Genomic DNA, 27,645 nt, shown 5'->3' with positions numbered 1-27,645 from the left:
TGCCAGCTGTAGTGGCCATTTGGGGAGTGAACCAATGGAAGGAAGACCTTTCTCTTTCTCTCACTGTCTATAACTCTACCTGTCAAATAAAAAAAATAATTAGTATGTTACCAGGTCTACTGGTAACAATAAAGAAATTGCCGGCTGGCACTGCGGCTTACTTGGCTAATCCTTTACCTGCGGCGCCGGTACCCTGGGTTCTAGTCCCGGTTGGAGCACTGATTCTATCCCCGTTGTTCCTCTCCCAGTCCAACTCTCTGCTGTGGCCCGGGAAGGCAGTGGAGGATGGCCCAAGTGCTTGGGCCCTGCACCCTCATGGGAGACCCGGAGGAGGCACCTGGCTCCTGGCTTCGGATTGGCGCGGCGCACCGTCCGCAGTGGCCATTTGGGGGGTGAACCAACGGAAGGAAGACCTTTCTCTCTCTCTCTCTCTCACTGTCTAACTCTGCTTGTCAAAAAAATAAAGGCACTGTGACAATGAGCCCTAATGGGCTCATCAGTAAGCTGGACTCAGCCAGGTGATCAGTGACATTGAAGGCAGGTCAACAGGGACTTCCTGATTGAAATGCAGAGAAAAGAATGAGAACCGACACACACCACATCCAAGAACTATGAGACAGCTTTAAAGAAATAAAATGGATGTCATGGGAATTCTAAAGGGAGAAAAAATGAAGAGGAAATATCTGAATAAGAAATTTCCAAAACTAGAGGGAGACACCAAAAGCACAGATGTGGGAAACTCATGACCAGGTTCAAGCTCAGAAGCTTCCTGGTTTGTCTCCCCACGCCTTCCCCGACAGTGTCCTCATCTTGTGCGTTAGCTTTTTTTTTTTTTTTTTTTTTTTTAATAAGTTCCTGCTTTCTTAGAAGAGCTGACTTGGGATGCAAATTGTGCTGTGCTGGCCTGATTCTACGCCCCTCCCAGGGAAAACTGCCCCACCAGCACTTCTTCCAGCCCTTACCAACCTAACTCACAAAGCTTTGTCCAGAGCCCTGATCAATCGCACGGACAGGTTGGACTCAGATTCTTCTGCTTTCTACTGACCAATAATAAAGCCTTTGTCTTCTCAAAAGACCCACACATAGGTGACCTGAGTGCAAAGGGCAGCCTTCGGTCGGAAACACTCGGGGAACACCAACACCCCAAATCTGCACCGCTGCGAAACGTACTCAAACTGCTTACACAGACAGTAAAAACCTTGAAAGAACCCCGAGGGACAAGATAACCTTGTGAAGGTCACAGCCCAAGGACACAGGCCCACTAAAATACAGACATTTAATCATGAGATCATGGAGAAACAGGTAAGAATTAGAGCTAATTACAGCCTACGCAAGCAAGAAGTGGGGAGTGAAATATTAAAACTTAAAAAAAAAAAAACTCACCAACCTAGAATTTTCTATCTGGAAAGTCATTCAGACTTGAAAGAGAAATAAACCTCCTGGAGCTGAGTACTTCTGAATGGCATCTCATCCACCCAGAAGCTGGTGAGTGGGGGAACTAGGATCCCAAACCACTTTTTATTTTCCTTTAGCAAATCGGTTTGATTTTCTAGTCAATGGTAAAAACAGTTCAAACTCCACATTTTGGAACTGGGCAGTGGAATAGCAACTTATCAGCTGACCTGAGTCTGCACTCAGAACTCCTAGATTTAATAGCTGAGCCTACTTAGAAATACCTTCCGGAGCGGAGCCTGCCAGCAGGTGGGTGTCTTGTCGGCGCACGAGCACCCACCTTTGCCCGAGGCCACCTGGCCAGGACTACAAGTCCCAGGCTGCCCCGCGCGGCCCGCCGGGAGGTGTTTCCCGTGAGTCTGCGCGGGAGAAGCGGCGCGAGGGCCGGCCGGGCCCACCGCTGCTGCTGTGTGAGACTTTCTCGCGCGCCGCTCGCCCTGCGGCCGGCCTCGCACCGCCGCCATGCCTATGAAGGGCCGCTTCCCCATCCGTCGCACCCTGCAGTACCTGGGGCAGGGCAACGTGGTGTTCAAGGACTCGGTGAAGGTCATGACGGTGAATTACAACACGCGCGGGGAGCTGGGCGAGGGCGCCAGGTCAGTGGGAGCCCCGGGAGGCCGCCTCATGCCGGGCGAATCGTGGCCTGGGCCTTGCCTGCCCGGTGGCAGCCCCGGGGTGCCGAGGCGGATGCGGGGAGGGCCGCCGGGCCCTGCCGTGCCGGGCCCTGCCGTGCCGGGGGCCGAGGACGAGCGCGCGGCCCCCTGAGCGCTCTGTGGCCGACGGCGGGCGAGTCGGGAGTCGGGGTAGCCGCCGGTCCTGTCGGGGTCTGGGGCGACGGGTAGGCTGCGCCCCCGGCTCCTCCCGGTGTCCCAGGGCGACCCCGGAGTGACGTGAGACCCGTAGCGGCTGCTAACCGTGGTGATCTTCACCAGGGAGCTCCTTGGGGTTTCCCGGGACCCTGGTGTTACCCTTGGAGAAGTGCTCAATTCGGACTGTTACCTACGTCTCCGGTTTTTTGGGTGGCCGGAGCCCTGGCTTGTTCGTGTGCCCTCGGCATGTCGTGCTGGGGCCTTGCTCCATTCTGAGTGCCCGGCACCAGTGCTGCAGCCGCCGTGCGCGAGCCGTCTGGGGCATCAGCTGCGATTGAATGTCTGAGGGCCAAGACCCTACTCGGCTCTGCCCCGTGCCCTTGTCCTCAAGACGGAGCCCTGGGCTCCAGGATCCGGGGACGCTGATAACCGGCTGGCAGCGGCGCGGGGTGGAGGCCCAGACCCCTCTGTGTGCAGCCTGGCTTCTTGCACCGACTGCCCCGGTGACTTGGGGCAGGTTACTGCCCAGCTGAGAAGTCCAGCCTTGTAGAATTTTCAGACAGCTGAGCGCAGTGCCTGCCACCTGCTGTTGACTGCCTTGCCTCCCAAACTTCAGCAAAGCCGTTTTCGGATCCCTGTTGCATTTGTGTTCTAGTCGTTGAAGGCGCTGGAACTTCCTGCGCGGCTATGGCCTGCCCTGTTGACAGGAGGCTCTGGGGTCTCCATGGTGGGCGTGGAGCCGGGGCCTCCAGCCCGAGAGTGTGAATTCTGCCTTGGCTTCCAGCCCTGTAGCTGTGGTCTGCTAGGCCTTGAACTGCAAGTGTGTTGACTTAGAATTTTCTCTGTAGCTCTGGCTGTCACCTGTTGACTCCTCGAGGGAGGAGGAAGACTTGGCTGCTGATGGCCACCCCTGTTGTCCCCGTAGAGTCATCTGTGAGTGCTGCATCGGACAGTAGTCAGTGTTGGAGTCAGTGCAGCTTGGGAAGTGGAGCCAGATGCACAGTGGTTTTTGGCTTTTTGATCTCTGAAATCCTTCTGTTTTTCTTGCCGTTCACTATCCTTGTTGATTTCAGCTGCGGATTCAGCGCCTTGGCTCTGGAAGTGTCCTCAGTCCCAGTTCTGTCTCTTCCAGCCTTCTGCACACATCCTGCAAGCTTCCGTCTTGCCGGCTGCCCCCTGGGGTGCTGATGAGGCGCACAGCAGCCGCTTGGCCTGCGTCACACCAGCCGGGAGTGCAGCCACGCCGCTGGCTCGGAGACGGGTTCTGCGTGCCTAGTGTGAGGGTCGGTGTGGTGGACGCAGGGTTGTCACTGAGGCTCGTCTGCGGCACCTTTAACAGAGGCCTGCCTAGAAAAGTAGCGCGAGGCTGGCAGAGACGGCAGGAACAGCGCAGAGAACCTGGGCCTGGGCCTGCAGCAGTGAGGGAGAGAAGGGCTCTTGCAGGCGGCAGGCGTCCCTGATGCTGTCCATCCTTTAGGTCTCTTGCCAGTGCCTCCCACGCCCAGCGCCACGCTGGAGGGCAGGGCCTGCGGCACGGTGACGCAGGCGTGGTTGTGGAGCACCGCACCTCCGCAGGGGCGTGGAGGTGGTTTGCCCCTTCGCTCAGAATGCTGCAGTGCACCTCGGTGAGGCCCTGCATCAGATGGCAGGTGCCGAGACCCGTGCTTGTGCTTGGGGCGCGCGCCGTGGGGCAGCGGTTACGCCGCCGCCTGCAAGTGCCAGCGTGCGGTATGGGCTCCGGTTCAAGTCCCGCTGCCCCACGTCCAGCTTCCTGCTGATGTGCTCGGGTGACTCAGGCACCGGCGCCATCGGAGCACCTGTCCGTGATTTTTCTCAGCCTTTTTGGGGCCAGGGTCTTAGGAGAATGACGACCTCTGGTTTTCCTTTGGAGAAATACGTGTGTCCACAGAAGTTTAGGGTAAGCACGATGTCGTAGATTCCGTCTCTTGCCTTTGCAGGAAGTTTGTGTTTTTCAACATACCTCAGATCCAGTACAGAAACCCCTGGGTGCAGATCACGATGTTCAAGAACATGACGCCGTCGCCCTTCCTGCGCTTCTACCTGGGTGAGTGAGGGCCTTGGTGCGGCGCCTGGCCTGGCTCAGATGGCGAGGACATCAGCAGCCTCCTTCCTGCCGGGGCAGCCCGTGATGCAAGCGCCCAGACTCGGGCCACCTCCGCATCCACAAACTGCGTGCACAGTGGAGCTGAAATCTGAACCCCGCCCCCAGCCTCTTTGCCTGTTGTCCCTGCCTCCCACTGCAGGGGGCCTTTTTTTGCACAGTCTTGGTTTTTTTCCCTCTTAAATCCATGCCACCTCTGAGATAGGATTTATTGCCACTGATGCTCAAGAAAAGTGAGCCAGGACAAGTCCAATCTGCAGGGCAAGATGAGACTATGGGCTATGTGGTGGGATGTTGGGGCCACTCCAGGCTGAGGAGCGTGTAGGTGGCAGGGGGCTTCCTCATCTCCTTACTGTGAGCGAGTGCGAGAGGAAGGTTGGCGCTGTGCTGTGAGCCAGGTGCTCCAGCCCGGCCAGCCCAGCCCAGCCTTGTGATGCAGCAGGGGGTCAAACGGGCCAGGGCAGCCCACGCCTGGACCTCTGGAGAAGGCGTGACAGCTTTGGAGCTTGGGAGAGGCAGGGTGGGCAGTGTGTGACTAGCAGAGCTGACACCTGGAGTGGTGTGGAGGGGGCCCGCAGGGAGCAGGTTCCTGAGCCTGGGGTGGTGTGCAGGGCCCTGAGGGAGCAGGGAGCAGGTTCCTGAGCCTGGGGTGGTGTGCAGGGCCCACAGGGAGCAGGTTCCTGAGCCTGGGGTGGTGTGGAGGGGGCCCGCAGGGAGCAGGGAGCAGTTCCTGAGCCTGGGGTGGTGTGGAGGGGCCCGCAGGGAGCAGGGAGCAGTTCCTGAGCCTGGGGTGGTGTGGAGGGGCCCGCAGGGAGCAGTTCCTGAGCCTGGGGTGGTGTGGAGGGGCCCGCAGGGAGCAGGTCCCTGAGCCTGGGGTGGTGTGGAGGGGCCCGCAGGGAGCAGGGAGCAGGTCCCTGAGCCTGGGGTGGTGTGGAGGGGCCCGCAGGGAGCAGGGAGCAGGTCCCTGAGCCTGGGGTGGTGTGGAGGGGCCCGCAGGGAGCAGGTTCCTGGGTGGAGGCACAGGACTGCCTGGGCCTCAGGCTGGGTGAAGGCTTTCTTCAGGGAAGGAAGCCGTGTGCCTCATGGTAGTCTTTTGCCATGGTGGCCTTCCTCACGTGTGGAAGACGCTTTCCCTGCCCCTGCCGCTGCCCCAGCCCATATGAAAGTGCCATGGCGGGGCACCGTGGCTCCCACCGCCCCCACATAGTGCAGCCTTAGGCTCCCCATTGCGCTGCTGGCTCGGAGGCTCTTTCCGGCAGGAGGGTGCAGTGTGGGGGCGGGGCGGGTTGGATGCTACGGCTGTTGGTGGAAAGGAGCCGGTGGCGGTGCGAGCTGCCGGGGTCCAGGGTTGGTCAGGTGGGCTGCCAGACTGAAGCTGAAGTGTTTGGACCACTGGGTCGTCTTCAGGGCGATCTTGGTCTAAGTCCGCTGATTCGGGCCCTGGGACAGCGAGTGGTTTCGTCTCCCTCAGCCTTTCCCCATGGGTCCAGGCAGCCCATGGTGGGAATGTGGCCCCCTTGGCATGTCTCTGTGTGGACCCAGGGCCCTTCCAGCTTCTGCCGCAGCCCACGGCTGTCTGAGCCCCCACCATGCCACCAGCTGCAGCAGGGGCTCCAGCGGGGGCTCAGAGAGGAGGGCCAGGCATGTGTGGCAGGAGCCACGTTCACAGCCTGAAGCAGCAGGTCCTACGAGGCACGCAGCAGACAGGCCTCGGCTGCTCCAGACGCTCCAGCAGCCCTGCGCCGGCTCAGGCGTCTCTGGGAAGCTGGGGTCTGGGGTCAGAGCCCCTGCTCTCGCTGACTCTGTCTGTCGCCTGCATGAGCTTTGTGCGGCTTTGCTGAGCCTCTGGGGAACCACCCCTCTTTGCAAATGAGACCTTGGGCGTGGCCATGGTCGCTGGGTCCTTGGCCCTGGAATCCCTCTGGTACCTTCCACTTCCTGTGCATCTTCTTTGCATCCTGGAGTCCTGCCTGTCCGCGTGGGCTACGGCCCTGTGCACGCTCCCCATGTTGCTCAGGCGCGTGGTGCTTGTTCGGGTCATTGTCCCAGGTTGGCCGCACTCCTCACTCGGTCATGTTCTCCCTGAGCAAGTGTCATTCTCATTTTCTTTTCTTCCCCCCCCCCCCCCCCAAGATTTATGTGTTTGAAAGGCAGTTACGAGAGACAGAACCTTCCCCTCTGCCGGTTCGTTCCCCAGATGGCTGCAATGACTGGGGCTGGACCAGGCTGAAGCCAGGAGCTGCATCCCAGGCTCACACATGGGTGGCAGGGCTGTCTTCTGCTATTTTCCCAGGTGCAGCTGGGACTTGAACCAGCGCCCATATGGAGCGCTGGCGTTGCAGGCCGTGGCTTAACCTTCTGTGCCATAGCGCTGGCCTCCGTGCTTGTGACACTTCAAAGGAAGGCACCACGGCAGCCTTCCACGTCTTTGAAACCGCAGTGAAGTGTCGACTGGAAGTGCCCAGTTCCTCCCTGGATCCTGGGAAGGCGCTTCATGTCTTGCAGGGAGCCGAGACAGAGGTCCAGGTGTCAGGAGGCTCGATGGCAGCCGCAGGAGACGGAGGACGTGAGACGCATGTTGTGCAGGCAGCAGCAGGGCCCCGCTGGAGGGACGGGAGTGGGCCGTGCCGTTTTGGGCTGTTTTGAGTTCTGAGGTGTAATTCACCTGTCAGGCAGTGCGCAGGGTTTGGTGCCCAGTGTCGAGGGTGGGGGGTCCCTGTTCTCCATGAGACTGCGCCCTCTGCAGGAGGCTGGTTGGTGCCGCTTCCTGGTCAGTCCTTTCTCTGGGTGTCTTGTTAGGCTGCAGAGACAGAACCTCCCGCGTGTCTTGTTGAGCGTCTGACTCATGGGGTCCCTGGGGTTCTCCCTGCCGAAGTATTGCTTGTTGCCAACTAGTGCCCCAATTCTGCACTCACCTGCTGATGAGAGATGCTAAGATAGCTAGAAGTAAAGAAAGAGGATCTGGAGTGGGGACTCGGCGCTGTGCTGCAGTGGGTTAAGGCCCTGGCCTGTAGTGCTGGCATCCCATATGGTTGCCATTTCGAGTCCGCTTCCTATCCACCTCTGTGCTGTGTCCTAGGAAAGCAGTGGAAGATGGCCCAAGTCCTTGGGGCACTGCACCTGTGTGGGAGACCCAGAAGAAGCTCCTGGCTTCAGATGAGCTAGCTCTCCGGCTGTTGCTGGCATTTGGGGAGTGAAGCAGTGGATGGAACACCTCTTTCGGTCTCTATCTGTAGCTCTTTGAAATAAATCTTCATAAACCAAAGAAAATGGGGGGAGGGGCCTGGAGGCGGGCGGGCAGGGCAAGTCTCTGGTCTGCCAGCTGGGGGTGGACTGAGTGGGTGTGGGTGGAGGAGCTGCAGGTGGTGGCGCGGCTGCAGAGATCTTGGCCAGCTGGATTGTGTGGGAAGCTCTAGCGCTGGCCTGGGCAGATCCCAGTTTGATGGGGGCTGGCAGCTAACACAGACCGAAGACTCGTAACTTCACAGTCAGACACTCAGTCCTGCCCGTGCTGAAAGCCTGGGAGCCCATGCCTGGTGAGGGCTTTGGTGCTGTGTCACGCTGGGGAGGCCATCCCATGTTGATACAGGGTGAGCTGCTGGCTGGGGCTTGCTTCCTGTCTGTATAGGGTCCCAAATGGCGTCACGGGGCCACACACTCGGGATCGCGCCTAATTCTAATTCCCAAAGGCTCCACCGCCAGTACTCTCAGCTTCTGTAGTGGTGCTTAAGTTTCTGACGTAAGAATTTTGGGGTTGCACATTGAAACCCAAGCAAGCAGGGTGCCTCCATGGCTGCCGAGAAGGAGGCTGTAGTGTGGAGGAGGTCTTTGCTGTGGACACAGGGCCGGCGCTCTGGGTTTATACGCCGGAGTGGGGTTGCAGGGCCCAGGGGAGGCTCTGCTGACCTCCCAGCCTGCAGGGTGTCCTGCTGCAGCTGGTCCTGTGAGCTGTGGGAGTCTGCCGCGGTGCTGACCGCTCGCTCGGTGGTTAGCGCAGCACAGGCGCTGAATGTCGGGTCGGTGAGCTTAGTCCTGAGTGAACTCGGCTCAGCTCAGGAGAACCATCCTCCGTGGAGGCTGCAGGGGGAGGAGGCTGTTTCTTGGCCTGTGGGAGGCTGCCCGCGGTCTTGGGTTTGTGTCCTCATTTCGGCTCCTCTGAAGCTAGCAGCCTTGCCCGCTGGCCATGTTCCCCAGTTAGGTCTCTGTCTCGTCACAGCCATTGAGCTGCTCTGATTGGAAGCACCCGTGTGGTTTGGCTGGCCTGCTGGTTAAGCCGGAGTAAGCTGCCCATCTCACGGTCCTTACCTGTGATCACAGATGCGGTCCCTTTCGCACTGGAAACAACACATTCCCAGGTTCTCGGGGACTGGCGTGTGGACATCTCTGGGGACCGTCACTGTGTCCTTCACTTGAAGGCCTTGAAATTTTAGCCTTTCTACTGGGTGTTTTTCACAGGAGTTTTTTGGTTATGTTTAGTTGAAAGACAAAGCTACAGAAATGAGGAGAGACAGAAAGAGACCTTTCATCACTGATGCGTTCCCAAATGGCCGTAGTGGCCAGGGTTGGGCTGAGCCGAAGCCAGCTTGGAACTCTGTGGGTCTTGCATGTGGGTACCTGGGGCCTTAGTACTTGGGCATCTTCTGCTTTCCCAAGCATGTTAGCAGGGAGCTGGGTAGGAAATGGAGCAACTGGGACTTGAACTGACACTTATGTGGAATGCTGGCATTGCTAAGCCTGTGCCACAACACTGGCCCCTCGTTGAAGTTTTTTTTTTTTTTTTTCCATTAAATTTTTAATCTTTTATTAACACTTCAGGAACACATGAGAGTATCTGCAGCATGAACCAAAATGATTTAATAAGATTACAGAAAAGATTCCTGGAGTTACAATCTGTACAAAAAAATCTACATAGAATTCACACAGGATAGTATCAGACATAGCAGCCATTCAAATTAACTTGCTATGTCCAAAGCAATTTCATGTTAAAACATTATAATAAAAATAGGAATGTAATCTGTAGCCAAGTTTCATTTTCTTGATGCTTTGTTGTTTTTTTTTCTTATGTGTTATCTTGAGGCTTTCTTTATTTCACAGCAGAAATAAAGGTAGGTAGAAAAGATAGATTTTTTTTTTTTTTGACAGGCAGAGTGGATAGTGAGAGAGAGAGACAGAGAGAAAGGTCTTCCTTTTGCCGTTGGTTCACCCTCCAATGGCCGCCGCGGCCGGTGCGCTGCGGCCGGCGCACAGCGCTGATCTGATGGCAGGAGCCAGGAGCCAGGTGCTTTTTCCTGGTCTCCCATGGGGTGCAGGGCCCAAGCACCTGGGCCATCCTCCACTGCACTCCCTGGCCACAGCAGAGAGCTGGCCTGGAAGAGGGGCAACCGGGACAGAATCCGGTGCCCTGACCGGGACTAGAACCCGGTGTGCCGGCGCCACTAGGCGGAGGATTAGCCTAGTGAGCCGCGGCGCCGGCAGAAAAGATAGATATTTTTAAAATTTTCAATATACTGACGTTTTAATCTGTATGTCCTCATGAGTGTCATTTTCCTTTTTGAGACAAGAGTACGTCCTGTATATCCTCACAGGTTTTTTTTTTTTTTTTTCATTTTTGATGTGCTGATTGGCTTCCCAGTCTAGATCTTGGACATGCACAGCAGAGACCCGATGACTGTAGCCTCCAGGGTGTGCAGGAGCAGGGAACTGGAATGGGGAGCACAGCCAGGACTCGAAGCTGGGCACCCTGAAACAGGGTGTGTGTCCTAGCTGGTGTCGCACCACTGCACCAGATTCCCGTCCCCACCGTTCTGGTTCATGAGCCTTTTGGCCACATCATTCTTGTAAAGAGTCCATTTGGATCTTCCGTCCACTTCCTTTCAGCTGTTCCTTTGTCAGATACAGATGCTCCTCCGCTTACCATGGGTCTCTCCTGAGCGCGTCTTCAGTTGAAATAATCTTAGATGGGAATGGCATTGAGTCCACCTGACTTACCGGGCGTCCTGGCGCAGCTACACAGTGCACTGAAGAGCTCTGGGAGTGTTCCGTGGTGACCGGGGGCTGACGGGGAGCCAAGCTCGCTGCCACTGCCCAGCCTCCCGGAGGACCAGACCACACGGCATTAGCAAGAAAAGACTCAAATGCACAGTCCGGGGAAGGTTCTACTGCGTGCGCATTGCTTTCCTGCCATCATGGTGGTTCCGTCACATCAGGAGCCATCTGTACATGAGTTGTGATGCTTTTCTCAGTCTGTGGCCTGCTTTTCATTTTATTTATACAAAAACTTCTGTTTTTGAAAGGAGATGAGCTCATCCTCTGATTTATTCCCAACTTGGCCACAGTAGCCAGCACTGGGCCAGGCTGAAGCCATGGTCTTGGGTCTCCTGTGGGGGGGGGGGGGGCAGGGACCCAAGCACGCGCTGCGGCATCGCCTCTGCCTCCCAGAATACCCATTAGCAGGAAGCGAGCCGCGAGCAGGGCCGGGACTTGAACCTGGGCCCCCATTTGGGGATGTGCACGTCCAAATTGTGTCTCAGCTGCTATGCTGAATGCTTCTTCTGGGTCTCTTCATGGTGTCTGTAAGGGCAAGAGTATTAAATTTGATGAATTTGGTTTATCCATTTTTTCCTTTACAGTTAATGTTTTCTTTGTCCTATGTTTGCTTGTGAAGTGTGAATTTTAGATTTTATATTTCAGCCTATGATCTGTACAAGTTATCTTCTGTGTATTACATGGGAATTGAGATTAATTTTTTTCTTAAGTTTGGGAAATCCAGTTGTTAAAGCACTGTTGGGCCGGGCATTGTGGTGCAGTGGATAAAGCTACTGTTTGCAACGCCAGCATCCCGTATGGGCTCCTGCTTGTTCCACTTCCATTCCAGCTCCCTGCTATGGCATGGGAAAAGTAGTGGAGGATGGCCCAAGTTCTTGGGCCCTGCCACACACGTGGGACACTAAGGTGAAGCTCCTGGCTCAGCCCTGGCCCCTTGTGGCCATCTGGGGAGTGAACCAGGGTATGGAATGTCGACCTGTCTGTCTTTGCCTCTCCATAACTCTTTGAAATAAATACATCTTAAGTAAAAAAAGTAATATTGGTTGAAAAGCTACTTTACCACGTTAAATTTTCTTGGCATCTTTATCAAAAGTCAATTGGCCGTGAATGGATAAATGGTAGAATGTTACTCAGCCACAAAACCCTGCCCCACACCACATGAGCCTGGAAACTTGATCTCCAGTGAGAAGCCAGGTACACAGGACTGTCAGTGCAGTGTGCACAGCAGGTGGAGCTGGGGGCAGAACTAAGGTTGCAGGAGCAGGGCAGTAGAGAGGCACTGCTTAATGGATCTTAAGGTTTCTCTTTAGGCATAAAATGTTCTGGTGGTTATCCTGTGAATATATCCAGACCCACTGTACTGCAAAGCCCCATTGGTAAATTGTGTTCTGTTTAACCACATGCCCAAGAAGTCTTGGCCTATGTTTCTGAACAGCTCATCCTCTTTGGCGGACCTCTGTCCTTAGGCTAATACCACACTGTCCTGCCGTTGGTGGTTTCATGTACAGGCTTGGGAGTATCTGGCCCGTGGGCCATGTATGGCCTGTGGTATCATTTGTCTGGCCCTGCCAAGGCAGCTGCAGGCAGGACTTTTTTTTTTTTTTTTCTTTATAGGTTTATTTGAAAGGCAAAGTTAGAGATTGATCTTCCATTTACTTGTTCACTCCCCAGATGGCTGCAGTAGCCGTAGCTGGGCCATGCCAAATCCAGGAGCCAAGAGCTTCATCGTGGTCTCCCATGTGGGTGCAGGGGCCCAGGCACTTGGGCCAGTTTCTGCTGCTTTCCCAGGTGCATCAGTAGGGAGCTGCAACAGAAGAGGAGTACCCAAGACTTGAACCAGCACCCAAATGGGATGCTGGCATTGTGGGTGTTGGCTTAACCCACTGAGCCACAGTACCGGCTCCCAGGCTGGTCTTCTTATATTTAACTGGCAAGTTTAGTTCATCTTTTTTGATTTATTTATTTGAGAGGCAGAGTTACAGAAGCAGGCAGAGAGGTCTTCCATCCACCGATTCAGTCCCCAGATGGCCACAACGGCTGGCCACAATTGGCTGGAGCTGGGCCAATCTGAAGCCAGGAGCCTGGCGCTTCTTCCCGGTCTCCCATTTGGATGCAGGGGCCCAAGCACTTGGGCCATCTTCCACTGTTTTCCCAGGCCATAGCAGGGCACTGGATCAGAAGTGGAGTGGCCAGGACTCGAACTGGTGCCCATATAAGATGTCAGCACTGCAGGTGGTGGCCTTACTTGCTATGCCATGGCACTAGCTTGGCAAGTTTTTAAACTGTACCCTTAGAAGTCCATCTGTAGGAAATGTATGCAGAACCGTACAACTTCACAGTTAGAAACTTCACACATTTCGTATTTACAACATTAGGAACATGATGATTCTGCCCACCTTCCCACCCACACTCCCACCCCCCTTTCTCCTCCCTTTCTTACTCCCACTCTTAGGTTTTATTAAGTTTTTTTTTTTTTTTTTTTTTAGATTTATTTATTTATTTATATGCGGTAGAGTTAAAGACAGAGGGAGAGAGAAAGGTCTTCCGTTTGCTGGTTCACTCCCCAAATGGCCGCAAGGGCCGGAACTGTGCCAACCCGAAGCCAGGAGCTTCCTCCGGGTCTCCCACGCGGATGCAGGGGCCCAAGGACCTGGGCCATCTTACTGCTTTCCCAGGCCACAGCAGAGCGCTGGATGAGAAGAGGAGCAGCTGGTGCTAGAACTGGCACCCATATGGGATGCCGGTGCTGCAGGTGGAGGATTAACCTACTGAGCCAAAGTGCTGGCTTCACGATCTATTTTCAATTAAATTTATACACATACAATTAACTATGTTAAGTAGAGTTCAACAAAGGGTATGAAAAAACTGTTGAATAGTCAAGACAAGGGCTGTTCCGAGTCACAGCTTCTCAAAGTGTCAATTTCACAACAGATTGCCTTTTAGGCGCTCTATTAATTATCACAGGTTGGGAGAACATATGGTATTTGTCCCTTTGGGACTGGCTTATTTCACTAGGTATACACCCATTTTGTTGAAAATGACCGGATTTTTTTTTAACTGTTGTGTAGTATTCCATAGAGTACATTTCCCATAATTTCTTTATCTAGTCCTCAGTTGATGGGCATTTGGGTTGATTGCATGTCTTAGCTGTTGAGGATTGAGCTGCAGTAACATGGGGTACAGGTAACTCTTTCATATGCTGATTTCATTTCCCTTGGGTGAATTCCCAGGAGTGGGTTGGCTGGGTCATATGGTAGGTCTGTATTCAGATTTCTGAGGTATCTTGATACTGTCTTCCACAGCGGTTGCACCAGTTTGTCTTCCCACCAATGATGGATTAGGGTACCTTTGTCCCCACATCCTCGCCAGCAGTTGTCTGTTGATTTCTGTATGGGGATTCTACTAGGGTGAGGTGAAACCTCATTGTGGTTTTGATTTGCATTTCTTGATGGCTAGTGATCTTGAGCACTTTTTCATGTGTCTGTTGGCCATTTGGATTTCCTCTTTTGAAAAGTATCTGTTGAAGTCCTTTGCCCATTTAATAAATGGGTAGTTTATTGTTTAGTTTATCTTTATATATTTGAGTTATTAATCCTTTTTTAAAAAAGATTTATTGATTTGAAAGTCAGATTTACACAGAGAGAGAAGCAGAGGGAGAGGTCTTCCATCCGATGGTTCACTCCCCAATTGGCTACAACGGCCGGAGCGGTGCCGATCCGAAGCCAGCAGCCAGGAGCTTCCTCTGGGTCTCCCATGCGGGTGCAGGGGCCCAAGGACTTGAGTCATCTTCCACTGCCTTCCCAGGCCATAGCAGAGAGCTGGACTAGAAGTGGAGCAGCTGGGTCTTAAACCAGCACCCACATGGGATGCTGGTGCCTCAGGCCAGGATGTTAACCTGCTGTGCCATAGCACTGGCCCCTGGGTTATTAATCCTTTATCAGTTGTATAGTTTGCAAATAATTTCTCCCATTCTGTTGATTGAGCAGGCTAATTTTTTTTTTTTTTTTTTTTTTTTTTTTGACAGGCAGAGTGGACAGTGAGAGAGAGACAGAGAGAGAAAGGTCTTCCTTTTGCCGTTGGTTCACCCTCCAATGGCCGCCGCCGCCGGCGCACTGCGGCCGGCGCACCGCGCTGATCCGATGGCAGGAGCCAGGAGCCAGGAGCCAGGTGCTTTTCCTGGTCTCCCATGGGGTGCAGGGCCCAAGCACCTGGGCCATCCTCCACTGCACTCCCTGGCCACAGCAGAGGGCTGGCCTGGAAGAGGGGCAACCGGGACAGAATCCGGCGCCCCGACCGGGACTAGAACCCGGTGTGCTGGCGCCGCAAGGCGGAGGATTAGCCTAGTGAGCCGCGGCGCCGGCCCGAGCAGGCTAATTTTTAAAGTGGTGACTGTGTGGCCTGTGAATGGTGTCAGAAATAGCCAGATGGCCCTGGGTGGAGAAGAGGTTCTTCACCTCGCTTCGTAACACCACCATTGAAAGCAGGTGGTAGAAGCCCAGCTTGGTTCTCTTTTTTCCAAGAATTATTCTGGCTAGGCCAGGCCCTTTGCAGTTGCATTGAAACTCTCAAATCTGTTTGCCAGGTCCTAGACAAACTCTTGCTAAGGTTTTGATTGGAATTGAATTATGGATTATTTTGAGAATGTTGAGAGCATTTTTTAAAAGGTTTATTTATGTGAAAGTCAAGAGTTAGAAGGAGAGGCATAGAAAGAGAGGGGGGGAGGAGAGAGAGAGAGAGAGAGAGAGAGAAAATCTTCCATCAGCTGATTCAGTCCCCAATTGGCCACAATGGCCAGAACTGCACTGATCTGGAGCCAGGAGCTTCTTCTGGGTCTTCCCTCGTGGGTGCAGGGGCCAAGGACTTGGGCCATCTTCTGCTGCTCTCCCAGGCCAATGCAGAGAACTGGATCAGCAGTGGAGCAGCTGGGACTCAAACTGGTGCCCATATGGGATGTGGGCACTGTCGGCGGCTTTACCTGCTACGCCGCAAGGCTGGCCCCCTGGGAGCATTTTTAACAGTGCCAAGTATGTTTTGTGACTACTGTAAATGTTGTTGTTGTTTTTAAGATTTATTTGAAAGGGTTACAGAGAGGGAGAGGTCTTCAGTCTGCTGGTTCACTCCCAAAATGGCTGCAGTGGCAGAGCGAGGCCTGACACAAAGCCAGGAGCTTCTTCTGGGTCTCCCACATGGTGTAGGGGCACAAGCACTTATGCCATCTCTCTCTGCTTTCCTAGGGACATTTGCAGGGCACTGGATTGGAAGTGGAGTAGCTGGGACTTGCAACAGTGCCTATATCAGATGACTGGCACTGTAGGTGCTGGCCCCTATTGTCGCTCCCCCTCTTCGTGGAGGAACGACACAGGACCCTGCGCTGTTCTTTCGTCTGCTCGGCCCTCCCCGGGTTTGCTGCTGGTTCTTCCCAGGTTGGCTGCTGGTCCTTCCACCTCCGTGGAAGGGCGGTTCCCCCTGCCACATTCCCCACTTCCGCGGGGGAGCGGCACACCGCCGGCCGGCTCTCTCGGGGGCTGCACAGGTGTTCCTTCAGATGTTCCCCTTAGATGTTCCTGGTGCATGCTGTCTCTCTCCTCCTTTATAGTCCTCCTCCGCCAATCCCAACTCGGCTGCCCACACGCCGAGTACGCTGCTCTCCTCCAATCAGGAGCAGGATCAGCTCCTGGAGGTCATCACTCAAGTTGGCAAGAGGCAGCTGCGTAGAAGCTGTTTTCTCCTCTCCCAGCGCCATATTGTGGGAGAGCAGATGCATAGAATAAGTCTTAATTCCAGTAACTCAGTCCAGTCTGGGTTGCTCCCCACACCTATAAATTGTATTTTTATGACATTTTATTTTCCAGTTGTTTGCGGCTAACAACCAACCAACTGTATGTGGACCTTGAGTCATGTGCCCTTGATAAATTCACTTATTTCTCTCTCTCTCTCTCTCTCTTTTTTTTTTTTAATTAATTTACTTAGTTGAAAGAGTTCCACAGACAGAGAAGGAGAGGCAGAGAGAGAGGGAGAGGTCTTCGATTGACTGGTTCATTCCCCAGTTGGCTGAGACAGCCAGAGTTCTGCTGACCCGGAACCAGGAGCTTCCTCTGGGTCTCCCATGCGGGTGCAGGGGCCCAAGGCCTTGGGCCATCTTCTATTGCTTTCTCAGGCCATCACAAAGAGCTGGATTGGAAGTGGAGCACCTGTGACTCGAACTGGCACCCTTATGGGATTCTGGCATTGCAGGCTTTATCTACTACACCACAGTGCCAGCCCCAAATTCACGTATTTCTTTGAGTTGTTATTTGCTAGGTCCCTTAGGCTTTTCTATATAAACTACAGTGATATCATCTGCAAATAAAGATGGGAAAAGTGTAACTGTCTTTTTCTTTGTCTTAATTCACTGGTTAAAGTGGCAGTGATACTTGGGATTTCTCTCAGCAAAGTACAAGGTACCTTGTACTCTGTACAAGGGATCATTGTACTCTGATCCTCACCAGCACTTAGTACTGTTCAGTTTTTAAATTGTAGCCTCTGTAATCTTTTTTTTTTTTTTTTAAGATTTTATTTATTTATTTGACAGGTAGAGTTACAGACAATGAGAGAGACAGAGAGGTCTTCCTTCTGTTGGTTTACTCCCCAGATGGCCGCTACGGCAGGAGCTACAGGAGCTACGCTGATCCGAAGCCAGGAGCCAGGTGCTTCCTCCCAAGCACTTGCGCCATCCTCTACTGCTTTCCCAGGCCATAGCAGAGAGCTGGATTGGGAGTGGAGCAGCAAGGACTCGAACCGGCGCCCATATGGAATGCCAGTACTGCAGGCTACAGCCTTACCTGCTATATCACAGCATTAGCCCCTAGGATTTTTTTCTGGAAGTCTTTTTTTTTTTTTTTTCTTTTAATAACTTATTTGAAAGCTAGAGTTAGAGAAAGGAGGAGATAAAGAGGTGTTCCATCCACTGCTTTATTCCCTAGATGGCCACAGTGGCCAGGGCTGGGCCAGGCTAAAGCTAGGAGCTTCCTCTGGGTCTCCGGTGTGGGTGGCAGGGGCCCAAGGACTTGGACTATCTTCTGCTGCTTTTCCAGGGAACTGGATTAGAAGTGGAGCAGCCAGGCCTTGAACCAGCACCCAGATGGGATGTTGGCATTGCAGGGCAGCCTTACTTGCTATGCCACAATGCTAGCTCCCAAGTTTGAGCTGTTACATTTGGGTCTCTGACCTTTTTTTTTTTTTTTTCTTGAAAGTGCTACTAGGTAAAGGGTACGATTTGATTTTTTTTTTTTTGCCTATGAGCAGCAAGTTATCCCAGCACCATGTCTTCAGTGGGTTATCTTGGCATCTTTGCCAACAATCAGTGGGCTGTGTTTTAGGCTAGTACCCCACTTAGAGTGCATGTGAAATTGGAAGGTGATGGGGCCAGTGATGCAGTACAGCCGCTTAAACGTCTGCCTGTGGCGCTGGCCTTCCTAGCCCAGGCCCCTCTCTAACGTGCCTGGGAAAGCAGTGAAGGCCCAAGTCTTGGGGCCCTGCACCCATGTGGCAGACCCAGCAGTAGTTCCAGGCTCCTGGCTTAGGCCTGGCCCAGCTCTGACCCTTGTGCCCATTTGGGGAGTGAACTGGAAGATGGAAGATTTATCTATGCCTCATTCTCTGTAACTCTATAAATGAAACTTAAAAAATTGGGAATTTGTCTTCCTTCTCCATAATTACTGTGGCTATTTTGGGTCCCTTTTTTCTGTGATAAAAGCATTTGAGGCTCAGTGGAGCAGGTTCTGGGGACTGCACTGACTGGGGTGGAGGCTGTCCCTGGCCCGTGGTGTCCTTCCGTTAGGATCACCTAAGCTGCTGAACACAAGTGTGTTTTATATCTGCCCCTGGTTAGATACATACAGAAAGCAGGCTTGTGCTGCGCGTCTGTTTTCCTAAGGCTGAGAGCAGCCTCTCCCGTCTGTCTACAGACTCCGGGGAGCAGGTCCTGGTGGACATGGAAACCAAGAGCAACAAGGAGATCATGGAGCACATCCGAAGAATCTTGGGGAAGAATGAGTGAGTTGCTGGGGGCCCTAACCCTGATCTTAGCACGTCCAAGTAGAGGAAGAAAGGCGTGTGGGGTAGGCAGAGAGAGGGACGACCCCCGTGAGGGAGCCCCAAACCCCAGAGCAGCCCGGGCTGTGGCTTGGCCGCCCTCCACAGACAGCTGTCCAAGGGAAGGGGCCAGGCCCACCTCCTGGGCTGGTGAGAGCGGAGGGCAGCTCTGCTCGGAGCTGGCACGTGTTCGGCCCGGCCCTCCGTGGCGTGGCCCTTTGCCTCCCAGTGAGGAAGGACATGGGAAGGGAAGGAAGCCATGCGGAGCCATTTCCAGGCTCCTCTCCCTGTGGTGGTGCCCGTTAGCTGTGGGCCGGCGATGTTTGGGGGCCACAGCAGCAGGCAGGTGCTGCCCCGGTGACCGTCCCTGCTCGTGTGCAGGCCTTCCTCTTCTGGGCCCTCCACCACTGCTTGAGGTGGGCGAGCGGGAGGGGAGAGGCTTTGGGGGTGAGGTTAGGGGCAGGAGAGCCCAGCAGTGTCTTGCTCATGCTTGGTGCCATCTCTGCTCTCTGCCAGGGAAACCCTCAAGAAAGAGGAACAGGAGAAGCTGCAGCTCTCTCACCCAGCCAACTTCGGCCCCCGGAAGTACTGCCTGCGGGAGTGCATCTGTGAGGTAGAAGGGCAGGTGCCCTGCCCCGGGCTGGTGCCGTTACCCAAGGAGATGACGGGGAAGCACAAAGCTGCTCTGAAAGCCAGTGCCCAGGACTGAGGCCCGAGGCTACTGCGGGCTGGGCCGGGCCATCGGACCAGTGAGGAACTGGGGATGGGATTCCCTCGGCCCAGGTTCTGTCTCGGAGACATCCCGGAAACCTCTTTGTAATAAAAGCTCTTCATACAGGTGTAAAAGAACAAAAGCACATAGGGTGGGCTGTCTGGAGCTGAGTGGCTGACTGCAGCCACGTGGTGTGGGTCTTGCTGTGTGCGTGCGTGTGTGTGTGTGTGTAAGGCCGCAGCTGTGGACACCGGACTCTGTCCTGTAGCACTCCGCTGGTGCCTTCTGCCTTGGACCAGGTCTCCCTCCAGAACTGAAGGGCTGCTGTGGTTGTCTGGAGCTGTCTGTGGCTGGCAGTGTGGACACCCTTCCAGCTGAGGCATCTGGGTGCTTTTCAGAAATCTGAAGGCAACCCTTTGGGCAGCACTGACTTTTGGCTGAAGGTGACCAGCCCTTCCCCCTGCGGGGCCTGGCTTCGGGCCAGAGCTGCATGAGCCCCTAGTGGCTGACTGGCCAGCCCCACTCAGGCACATGCCTGCTGGCCACTTAACACCGTCACTTTGTGCCCTGGCCAGGGACGGTTAGCAGCCGTGGTGGGAGGAAGGCGTTGCTGCTGGTGGAGGTTTTGGGTCTCGGCAGAGGTTGCTGACGTCACGGCTATGGAAGCGGTTACTTGTCACATTGCTTTCAGAAGACAGCAGAGTCCTCTGCGGTTTACTCCCAGGAGACTGGACTTGAGGGCACAGTGAGCAGTGGTTATGGGGTCACAGGAGGGCAGTGGGGCTGAAGAGGGCCTGGCTGAGACCTGTATTTCCTGTATTTCCTGGGGTCTGGGCCAGGCTGTGCTCAAGCTCCGAGTCCCTGCCTGGTTCCTCCAGTGTGCAGTGGGGATGAAGGCAGGCAGCCAGCGATGTGATGGGAACTGCGATGCTTTCTGTGAGTGGATGGCTCACGTTCTGCTGTACGGTGGGTTTGTAGTCCGGGGGATGGCATGTGGAGTTCTGGGACGAGGGTGGGGGAAGTATGGGTCTCGAATGGTTGACTAACGTGGTGTTGACTCAAACTAGGATGGGGCTAGGCAACTTCTCCACAGAAATCCCTGCCCTCCTGTGCGTGGCTCCAGGGCCGCTCCGCCGACTGCAGCTTTGCAGTGAGCACCTTTGGGTCCTTAGGGCTATGATTTCGGTCTCTGAAACAGGTAGATGTCCAGTGCCTGATGGAACTAAGATGGGAGTTTGACGACAGGTGTGACAGGCTGTGGCATAGGCAGCCAAGACCTGGTGCCTGCCAGGGCAGTGGGTAGGCTGCTGTGGTGCCAGCCTTGCTAATGGCACGGACTGTGCCACTGGCAGCAGATGGAAATTCTGAACAATTTAAACTTGTCTCTTCCTGTTTTTTTGGGATGAAAAATGGGTTCAAAATATAAATGGGAGAAAATAAGATGAGCCCACTGAGAGGATTTTAGATCTGACCCTTCTCGTACTGTGTCACTAGTGCTCTCTGGATGGCTGCCAGGGAATTCTGTCACTAGGCTGGGGATCTCTGCGCTGTCACCTGGAACAGCAAGAGGGCAGACGACATCACACTGAGTTCGTCCCAGCTCGGGAAACCCGAGAGGTTTAACCAGGTTGCAGATGCCCGCACAGGGTGAGTGTGCTGCGTGGGGCCTGGCTTTCACACCAAGGGACTTTCCTGCCAGGTGGCTGTGGCGACCACCCTGCAGGCGTTTGCACTACATGTATGTGCAAGTGGGCCGTAGGGGTCAAGGTCACCCTTGGCTAAGGCCTGAGGCAGAGCTGCAGAGCCATCACCCACAATGCTGCAGCTGTGCTGTCCGGGGGAGAAATGATGAGCAGGATGCATGTGAGTCTGTAAGTTGCTTTAATAGTAGAAACCTCGTTAAAGTGGGAGGAGTAAGCCACAACAGTAATGCCACAGAGACAGCATTTCATAAAATGCATAAAGCTAATTCATGCACTGCAATACTCTATGTACAAACACAACAATGCAAATTCTTCAAGACTGAAGACATTGATTAGATATAAAATTGAGTTTAAAAAGAACATGCCATTTTTAAATGCCATTACATACACCAAGCTGGTTTCACAGGGGAAGCACGCTGTAAAGCTACAGCTTTGGACAGGTTTTTAAACCCGGAATTACAAGTAATGGCATAAACAATCTTTGATTTCATATTGTGAAGGGCAGAGGTTACAGAAACGGTCCCAAGAAAACCTAACACCCAAATTTTAAAAGGGCTGGTAATGCAGCTACCTCTTAAAGAAGTCCAAACTACAGATAAAAATTATGGTTGGTACTATGAAAAGTGTGCAGCTTTTCCATTATAAAACTAGTTGAACACTGGTTTACAAGGTAAGTGGGAGAACGGGGAACTATAGAAAAATATCTCAGCACTTGAGTTGTACATGGCGGCAGCGTTGGAGTCCTTGAATGTGGTGGTTGAAAAAAAAGATACTTCTCCGAAGCTATTTTTAATGTAAAAGTCTATTTGCAAATGTTATCCAAATCCTAACAGTCTGTCAGCTGATGAATGTTTAGTGTTTTTTCTGTTGTATGTATACAAGTATTGAGACATAAAAACTGTTGGCTTCTTAACTGAAATATGTACAGCTGGGATAAAAACATGACATTCTTTTTTAAGTGAATAATTTTTCTTAGATTGCTTTTGAGATAAATAGCCCCAAAAGAAAATTGAAAATTTCTAAATTTTCATTTAGAGACAGTGCTGCTTCCATCTGTATTTGGCCTGGAAAGCCACTCTGACCAGGGTGATTGTCGCGCCAGGCAATGGCACAACCACAGGTGGGTGAGGCCAGCAACCGGCTTGCTTTCTTTACATCAAAATGGGGAGGCTGAAGGACCCACGTGTCACGAAAAGCACGGAGCACTGTGGGCTCACGAAGTGTCTGCCAACATTTGATGGCTGATTGTAAGAAAAAGAGCAGCCTGTGGATTCTGAGTGCTTGTAGTTGGCCAGTGATTTCTCCCAGTGGCTGGGCCCTGGCTCCCAAGTGCCACGTCTCCGTTTAAAGCCTGCTAAAGGGCGAAAATTCATAATAGACCTGCACAGGAAAAAATCTGCCCTCTGTAGCCTTAAGGGCACAAAAATACAATTTTTATCTGAAAAATTTGCATCATAATTTACACTTGTATGCCTACAGTTAGAGAATTCAAAACCTGTGGCTTAGGTGCCACCAAGGTTAGCCATTGGCATCATGCTGATTCAGAAGAACACTGGGGGGATGGAGTTTTCAGCTGGCATCAGAGATGAGAAGTCATGGGCCGAGTCCCAGGGCAGTGCCCTCCCGGCTTTGCTGATGGTGCAAAGGACCTGCTGCCAGGACCGTGTTGTGACCCTGACCCCTGGCTCTGGAACCCGCAAAGGTGCTGTGAGCATTGGGGAAGGCACGGGCTCTAACCACAGGTTCATTCCAGCTGGGCCAGAAAGGAGCATGGCAAGTCCATGAAAAATTCCCACTTGAGTTCTGGGCTTCAGGATGAACTCTCAGAGCTTTCTGGCCCTTGTCTGAACCTTGAGAAAATACAAGAAGTCACTCTGTCCGCACTTTACCCATCGGGAATTCTCCCTTGTGCAGGATGGAGACGGACTTTGTGGCCCTTCCCAGCTAAGTTCCCCAAAAGGGAAACGGGAGTTTAGAAATGGGCAAATCTTCCTGCTGAGGGACCTTGAACACCCACATCAACTTAGATGAATGACTATCATAATGAGCTCTTTAAACATAAGGAAACTCGGGCTAGAAGGCTACATGTTTGTATACATAATGTACACCTATGTACACATACACATTACTATATACATACTGTACAGGTAGGAGATATAGACACGTGTACATTCAGTCAGTCATACAAGCCTATACATCTGTACAGCCACGACGCTGCTGATGGGCCCAGGGTTGGATGTGTGCAGTGCACACGAGCGGAGGCACACAAGGAGGAGGACCAGAACCCTGTCTCCAGGAGTTGGGTTTAGAAATTCGCATCAATGTTAAGACATAATTACAGAGCCGCCGCTGGCGTAGCTGGGCACAGGCAGCCTGTGGGGCATGTGCTCTGCTGGCTTGGGACGTCCTCAGGGGCCTCCCGGGAGAACAGCCTGTCGCCCAGTGACACCTTCAGGGCCTGGCTTTAGAGGACGGGAAAACACCTCTAACCCCACCGCATATACAGCTCTCGACGCTGGAAAGGGGGCACTGAGCTTCCACACGCGCATGAGATCAGGTAAGTGGACACACAGGGTGCGCCCGGGAGCGGGGCTTCTCTGCAGGAAATGGAGCCACCAGAGTCGGGCTTTGTCCCCCCTCAGTGAAAGCACTAAATCCAGCCAGAGTCTGTAACATGCGGAAGAGCAAAGTGTGTCCATCTAGAGACTACACTCTGGTGAGCACGTGGCCACTCGGCCCGAGAACCCACGGCACCGCCGCCATCACCAACATCACCACAGCTGGACTACCGAAAAGCTGGCCATCACTCCCTCTGTGCAGGGCAATCATGGAACATGCAACCAAGACTACATCTGAAAGCGAACCCTGGCCTTACGGCAGGAATTAGACAATAAAAACGCTCCAAATTGCACACTTCTATTCCAAATGCCAGAGATGGTAACATTGCTTCCTTAAGAACACTTCAGGAGTGACTTCAAAGTGGTATTTGCTTAAGTAATTTGGTCTTTTTCTGTTTTATGCTCATACCAGTGATCTTGATACATTTCAACATGGAACCACTTTAACCTCAATGAGATTATTCTGGAAAAAAAGCCCACATCACCAAAGTGTGACAGCGGTGTCTGTCCTGGCTCCCTGAGCCACTGAGCCCTTCTCACAACGGGTGCAGTGCCAGTGGGCTCACAGTACAGCGGCCCTGGGTGAAATGGCCTGGAACTGTCAGAGCTGTAAGACACATGGTCGGGACTCTCCAAATCTTGACTTTGGGCTGACAGGACAGAGAATGCACCTGTGGCTAACACGGGTCTGGTGACGCAATCCTTGCACAAAGGCCACGATGAGCTGGGACGCAGTGGAGTACTCAGCACTCACCACGGTGCCCTGGAATCAGCCACTGCCAGCAAAGGAACTTGAGGAGGACCAGGTTAGAATCAGCAACTTTAGAAGCAATACTGATTCTGCTCCAGGGTTCTCCCAGAGCTTAGCACTTTGTTCAACCTGAGCCTGGGCAGCCTAATGGACATAGGACTCCAGGGCCGGCTGCTGCAAGGACGGGGATCCAAAAACTGTGACACACGTATTTTCGGAATTTTGAGTCGATTAACATGCTCCGGGTGAAAAATGAAGAGGAAGCAACTACTGCGGACAGACGAGCTTAAGATATCCTCTGCTGCAACTCTCCACAAGCGGGGACGACACAGAACATGTAAGTCCACTGTCCTGGACGTTGCTGTCCTAATGGAGTTCAGTACTCTTCAGGGGTAGCAAACTAAAAACTTGAGCTAGCGGAACAAAATCCTCTCCATTTTTAATGACCATCCCCACTATATACTCTCTGCTTTAAGTGTGATTAAATCCCAAGCAGGAGTTGAGAAGTTGCAGGTGCTGTCCCCATTCGCAGTGACTTACGTAAGTGCTGCTCACCCCGCAGGATAAAGCATCTCGTTTGCCTTGGGCCCCTGGTAGCGTTCAGCCTGTCCACTTGCTCATACCAGGGCTGAGTGCCTGCGAGGCAGGAGACTGAACTGTCATCTTGTTGGATACCATACGATCAGCAGGTTCAACAATGCACAGGATTAACCTTACAGGATGCATTTTCTTAATTGGGGCTATAAACAAAGAAAACAAAACATTCGACAGTGTGCTGCATGCCACTTTCCCAGAAGGGAAGCTTGGGACCGCTCATGTCAGACGCAACTTCCCTAGGATTGACTTCTGTTCCTGTACGCTCCAGACACTAACTTCTGAGAAAGAATATCATCTTGGGCACAAGCTGCACCGGGGAACCAGAATGCACGGTGTCAGGACGCTAGGAGATTCCAGTGGAGACTGGAGATGCTGTAGAGACCCTGACATTTAAAGTCAATGTGAAAAAAAAAAAAAAAAATCCCAAAACGCTGTACCTTCACCAGGCCATAGGCAGCTCCCTTCCATTCCAAGTGACTGCAGAAACTTGGGCCCTGCCACCGTGGAAGCCCTCGGGGACGGCCCTCCCCTTGCAGAGGTCGCCCTCCTCCCAGTGGACAGCATGTAACAGCCCTGTCCTGTGCAGGAAGGAGGCTTTCTGGAAGACGCCCTCTGCTGGGGTAGCGGAGGAACTGCAGGTCTCACCAGCAGTTAATGTCTTACCTAGCTGCAATCGCATCTGAGGACAGTCCTGAGAAGAGAGCCCCGGGCTCTGGAGGAGTCTGCACACACCCATCCTGGACCAGGTCAGAGAACATGACTAGGGCCAGCTCTGCAGCTGAGCGCCTCCGGGTTGGTGCCACCAGCTGTGCTAGCACCACCCGCCCGGCCCACTTAGTGTAGGACATGCACAGCCGCCTTTGTGTTCCCAGGAACTGAGCCCTGCAGCAGTGTGTGCCTGTGGTGAGGAGTGACGCCATTTTTTCTTAAACATAAATGATTGTCTCCTGTGCCCCACTGAGTTTTCACAGAATCCTTAGCGTTTCAGCAAAGACTAACAAACAGTTTTCCATTTGCCCTGCCCACAGGCAAAATGCTAACGTTGATCAAGAAGTGCTCAGAAAGTGCTAATGTCATTACCCTGGTAATTAGTAGCTATTAGTTCCAAGGACATTTTTAATATATATACACACATACTGTTCTCTTAGTTTCTTTTAGTTTTCTTTAATACTAATCTCTGACATTATAAAACTTCATTTCTGTTTTTTGCCCTTTGAGAATTTCTAAATACAAATTGAGTTAAAAGATTGTTTCAAAATCTGCTTCATCAAAAGGCATTAAAATGTTTCTTAGGGAGGAATGGATCCTACTAGTCTTTTAGTTGCAGTTGTCGGGTTAACAGATGAGAAGAAACCGGGTACTGGGAATATCTGCACATACCACGATGCCTCCACTCTGTCTCTCCTTGGTGTCTGGGTGGGTCTGGAGGTCCTGTGCCGCTCGGCGGGTGTGCGGTGTGTGCTATAGGCTGGCTCCTGTGATCTGGCCGTTGTATTCTGCGGTCTCCATCTTGAGGATATAGGGGATTATGCTGTCTATGGAAACGTTGCCAATGAGACCAGTAAAAAAAAGTTCTTCTGTTATGTTGGCGCTCATCAGCCTGAGTGCCGGCAGGCGGACGAGAATCCGGGCCAATCTGTAAGAGGGAGCAACATTAGGAACGGGATTCCAGGCCCAGCTCTTGTTCCTGGGCCCGGTCTATACTGTGCAGAATTGAGCCCAACACATTCATTTTCCACCCACCTGTTTTTTGATTTCAACAAACAGGTATTCTATCAGAAACCTATCATGAGAAAAAATATCCAAGGAGTACAGACGTGTAGGGTTCAAATATGTTCTCTTCTGTGTTTGTAACAATTCTCCCACCCACCAAAAAGAAAAAACTTGGAAATTCATCCCTGGAAGGGCATGGCATTTTCACATGACAGACTGCTACCTACTCACTGAATAAAGATTGTGAAACCTTTTCTACAGTGCTCTAATTTCCAGTGCTCATTCAGCATTACAAATAACACAGGATGAAGGGTTGGTTACCACGTTCCTGCCCTGGACGGCCACTGGACACTGTATCCAAAGTGCCTCACATGGCCAGGCCATTCCCCAGCCCGGAACAAGCAGTGTGTGCTAGATGCCACCATACACCACGCTGACAGCCCGACTACAACCACCTACCTTTTCTCTGGCAGGGAAAAGATGGGCTCGCTCAGTGTGCAGAACATGAAAGAAGGTTATGAAACCTCCTACAGTTTATGGTACCCACTACACATAAAACAGTAATAGAAGGTACCTCCGGACAGGACTTTTTTAATGGGATTAAGGTGTTTCCTGTCTGCTTTCCAGAATGTTCTGTGTTTTCCTGCAGTGCTTACACAAGTAGCATTCCAGCATCATCGTCCATGTCCCCAGCTCACCGTACTCCCCGATGATGCTGAGGTGATCACTTAGAGGAAGCCGTGGTTCTGCCAGCAGCTCCCCCAAGGCCAGTCCCCGCCATCTTGTGGCCGTGGGAGCCTGGGGCAGTGCGCCTGTGGCTTCCTCAGGGAACAGCTTGCTGCAGGGCAAGACCATTCTCTGAGAAGTACAGGGGCCGAGGGGAAGCCCGCACGTGTCGCATCTCGGTTCTGAGGCCTGCACGGGGCACACGAGTGTCTTCCTGGACTATCAGTATTACTCCAACAGTTCTTCATAGGGGATGGCGGAGAAGGCAGATACAATGTCATTTTATTTGCAAAGGTTCCAAAAACTCCTGTGGCCCACAGGGGT

The 27,645-nt window shown here is 52.9% G+C and overlaps 2 protein-coding genes across 17 annotated transcripts in view; one reads left to right on the top strand and one right to left on the bottom strand.

Annotated features, from left to right (window-relative positions):
- The first annotated feature begins 1,788 nt into the window (after nt 1–1,788).
- MRPS25 (mitochondrial ribosomal protein S25) lies at nt 1,789–19,355 on the top strand. Of its 2 annotated transcripts, XM_051852572.2 has the most exons (5): nt 1,797–2,048; nt 4,220–4,326; nt 17,000–17,114; nt 18,375–18,462; nt 19,018–19,355. In XM_051852572.2, the coding sequence occupies exons 1-4, from the start codon at nt 1,915–1,917 to the stop codon at nt 18,460–18,462; spliced, it is 444 nt and encodes a 147-aa protein (XP_051708532.1). In that variant the 5' UTR covers nt 1,797–1,914; the 3' UTR covers nt 19,018–19,355. The 2 variants fall into 2 exon arrangements, with proteins under 2 accessions (XP_002713084.1, XP_051708532.1); XM_002713038.5 differs by lacking the exon at nt 17,000–17,114 and having other exon boundaries at nt 1,789–2,048.
- NR2C2 (nuclear receptor subfamily 2 group C member 2) overlaps nt 19,018–27,645 on the bottom strand; it is an 83,763-nt gene continuing 75,135 nt past the window's right edge. For all 15 annotated transcript variants that reach the window (XM_070051048.1, XM_051852560.2, XM_070051046.1 and 12 more), the window contains one exon: nt 19,018–26,518. In XM_070051048.1, the coding sequence (XP_069907149.1) occupies nt 26,344–26,518 (175 nt within the window). In that variant the 3' untranslated portion in view covers nt 19,018–26,343. The remainder of the gene's footprint in view (nt 26,519–27,645) is intronic.

This window comes from Oryctolagus cuniculus, chromosome 10 (genome assembly GCF_964237555.1).
Source record: "Oryctolagus cuniculus chromosome 10, mOryCun1.1, whole genome shotgun sequence".
Taxonomy (NCBI): Eukaryota; Metazoa; Chordata; class Mammalia; order Lagomorpha; family Leporidae; genus Oryctolagus; species Oryctolagus cuniculus.
Note: the sequence above shows the minus strand (reverse complement) of the source record. Positions and strands in the feature narration are given on the sequence as shown.